We start from the raw sequence: 3,065 nt of genomic DNA, 5'->3' as shown, positions 1-3,065 counted from the left end.
GCAATTCCATCATCCCAATCTGAAATTCAAGTCAAGATTCGAAAGATCTGTGATCAAATCTTCAAATTTTGCATGCTCAATGTCTCCTCAAATCAAAAGTTTCTCAAACTCCATTCACCTCGGACCTTATCCTCGAACATATTGTTCCCTTTCTCCTCCTCCCTCTCTCCTCCTCTCCTTCTCTCTCTCTTCCTCCCCTTCTCTCTCTCTTCCTCCCCTCCTCTCTCTCTTCCTCACATTCTCCCCTCCCCTCCCCTCCCCTCCACTCCCCTGCTCTCCCGTGCTCTCCCCTCCCCTTTCTATCCTCCTCGCTACCCTCCTCCCTCCCTCCCTCCTCTCATCACCTGGGATGTAATTCTTCATCCCTGGAGTCACCAGCCCGGAGGACGAGGACGAGGACGAGGACGGTCGAGTCCTCGCCATCAGCGGGCTCCTCCTCCACCCATCGGCAGGTGAGAACAGGCCCGATCGCTCCTGCTGGGGCCGAGCTGACATCTTGAAGCTCGAGTCTGCAGGGCCCAGCTGAGAAGATGCGCGAAGGGACCGCAAACGCGACTCACCGATCTTCATGTCGGCCGACACGAAAGCGCTGGCGGATGCCAGGGACTTCTCGAGGAAGTCCCCTCCACCTCTCGCGTGCTGCAGTAGAGCTGGGGCGATCTTAAAGCTCTCCTCCTCCGACCCCAGCTGGAAGGGGAAGTGGTCCTCCTCCTCCAGCCTCTCAGCTTCCGCCCTCTTCCCAGCTCCTCGCTCCCTCCCCCTGCTCTCGAGCTCCTCGTCCAGCACGTCCGGGTCGTGCCAGCGCCGCTGCTGCTTCCCATCGTCGAAGAAGATAGGAGGTGACGACCTCCGCTCCTCCTGCTCTCCTCCAGCTGGGGACTTGTCTCCCTGGTGGGGGGTGAGCTGGGGTAGGTCAACCCCGTGGAGGTACTTGAGGTCTCCTGACATGATGAAAGGAATTCCGCTGAGAGGAATAGGTCAGAGCGATGAGAACGAGATCCTGCTCCTGCTCCTGCTCCTGCTCCTGCTCCTGCTCCTGCTCCTGCTCCTGCTCCTGCTCCTGCTCCTGCTCCTGCTCCTGCTCCTCCTGCTCCTCCTCTCCATCATCTTCTCCTCTCCAGTGATCTCACCCGTGCCACTCCTCCTGCTCCGCCTCCTCCTCTGCTTCCTCCCGCGCCTCCTTCAGTGAAGCTTTCCTCTCGCTTCCGCTGCCCTCGCTCGTCGGTTGTGAGCTCAAGTGCTGCTGGAGTGAAGCAAGCTGCTGCTGCTGCTGCTGCACAAGTTCCTGCAGCTCATGTTACGCCCACCGCACCTGCTTCTTCCTCCTCCCGTCCCTCGCTCTCTTCCACCCCCCCCCCAACCTTCTGTCGTCCTCCTTCCCTCCTCCTCTTTTCCACCACCTCCCTGCTCAACCTCCTCCCCTCCTCTACCCGATTCCTGTCCTCTCCTCCCACCTCCTCTTCTCTTCTCTCCTCCTCCCTCTCCTGCACAGTCACCTGCAGTCGCTTCTGCTCTTTCACCAGTTCCTCCTTGAGCTCCAGGATCGCTCCGCCTGCCGCCTGCTCTCCTTCTCCCCCTCCTCTCCTCCCCGACTGAGCTGTCGGCACCTCCTCCATCGACTCCAGGACAGCGACAGGCTGTAGAGCCCTGCAATCGCGACCAGTCACATGCGAGAGGAACAGGAGCAGGAGGAATGTGGAGGAGGAGGAGCAAGTCGGGGATGACAAAGGCAGGGAAGAGGGAGGAGGGAGGAGGGAGGAGGAGGAGGAGGAGGAGGAGTATCACTTTTTCTCTGCCCTCCTTCCGAAAAGAGGCGTTCGCTGCTTGCTCCCTGGATCCTGTTCCTCCCAGGACCTCCTGGATATATCAGTCAGCCTCCTCCTCCCCCTACTTCTGCTCCTGCTCCTGCTCCTGCTCCTGCTCCTGCTCCTGCTCCTGCTCCTGCTCCTGTCTTCATCCTCTCCTCCTCCTCTCCCCCCAATCTCCTGCTCCACCTGCTCTCCTCCACGCCAGAGGGAAAAAATCTATCTCCTCCTCCTTCATCCCCAGCTGGGGTCCTGCTGACAGGCGTCCTTGACAACCCGGCGTTGGCAGCGTTTGCCTCCTTCATCTGCCGCTTCATCTCGTCTCGCCTCGCCTGCATGGTCCTGAGACGAGCAGAGGAGGAGGAGGAGGAGGAGGAGCCGCAGCAGCCGCAGCACCAGCAGCAGAAGCAGAAGCAGAAGGAGGAAGAGATGAGGAGGAAGGCAGGAGGCGAGGGGAAGAGGAGCAGGAGAGTGGAGGAGGAGAGGAAAAGTGGAGTTTTACCTGCGCTGCGAGCTCGGCTCTCTGTCGTTCTATCCTTTCATTGTCTCTCCTCTCCCTCTCCGCCTCCTCTGCTGCCTGCGAGAAACATGTATGAAGAGGAGGAGGAAGAAGGAGAGAATGGTGGAGAGGAAGAGCAGGAGGAGGAGGAGGAGGAGGAGGAGAGAAAGAGGGTGGGAGGGGAGGGAGTAGGTGAGCAGAACACATTATGGGGAGAACAAAGAGGAGGAGCAGAAGGAGCAGGAGCAGAAGAAAAAGAGGAGGAGCAGGAGGAGGAGGGAGGAAGAGCAGGAAAGAGGAAGAGCAGCAGCAGCAGCAGCAGCAGGATTATCCTTTCCTACCTGTTTTTCTTTGAGTCGTTTCTTCTCCTCGATCTGCCTCATCAATTCTGCCTGTAGAGCAACAAAAGTGAGAGAGAGAGAGAGAGAGAGAGAGAGGAGGAGGAGGAGAGAGAGAGGAGGAGGAAGTGAGAGAGAGGAGGAGAAGGAGGAACAGACGATCGGAGGAGAGAGGGGGGAATGTTGAGATGGAGAAAGTGAAGGGGAAGACAAAACAATGAGGATGGATCAGATGCACGGACATGCAGTTTGTGATAAGAGAGGAGAAGGATGAGAAGGAGAGGAGCAGAAGCAGCTGGAGCTGGAGCAAAAAATAGTACGAGCACGAGCACGAGCACGAGCAGTTGCTGCTGGATGGGAGGAATGGGCAAGGAGGAGGGAGGAGGGAGGAGCACACTGGTAGATGTGGAGTTAGCGGGGACC

At 58.5% G+C, this 3,065-nt stretch overlaps 1 protein-coding gene across 1 annotated transcript in view; it reads right to left on the bottom strand.

Moving 5' to 3' along the window:
- Nucleotides 1-340: 340 nt before the first annotated feature.
- GUITHDRAFT_147344 (hypothetical protein) overlaps nt 341-3,065 on the bottom strand; it is a gene marked incomplete at both ends in the record, with an annotated part of 7,013 nt that continues 4,288 nt past the window's right edge. The window contains 8 exons of the mRNA XM_005821191.1: nt 341-522; nt 561-964; nt 1,131-1,285; nt 1,497-1,647; nt 1,786-1,857; nt 1,995-2,137; nt 2,308-2,382; nt 2,646-2,696. Coding sequence (XP_005821248.1) covers nt 341-522; nt 561-964; nt 1,131-1,285; nt 1,497-1,647; nt 1,786-1,857; nt 1,995-2,137; nt 2,308-2,382; nt 2,646-2,696 — 1,233 coding nt within the window. The remainder of the gene's footprint in view (nt 523-560; nt 965-1,130; nt 1,286-1,496; nt 1,648-1,785; nt 1,858-1,994; nt 2,138-2,307; nt 2,383-2,645; nt 2,697-3,065) is intronic.

The sequence above is a fragment of the Guillardia theta genome, assembly GCF_000315625.1.
Source record: "Guillardia theta CCMP2712 unplaced genomic scaffold GUITHscaffold_150, whole genome shotgun sequence".
NCBI lineage: Eukaryota > Cryptophyceae > Pyrenomonadales > Geminigeraceae > Guillardia > Guillardia theta.
Note: the sequence above shows the minus strand (reverse complement) of the source record. Positions and strands in the feature narration are given on the sequence as shown.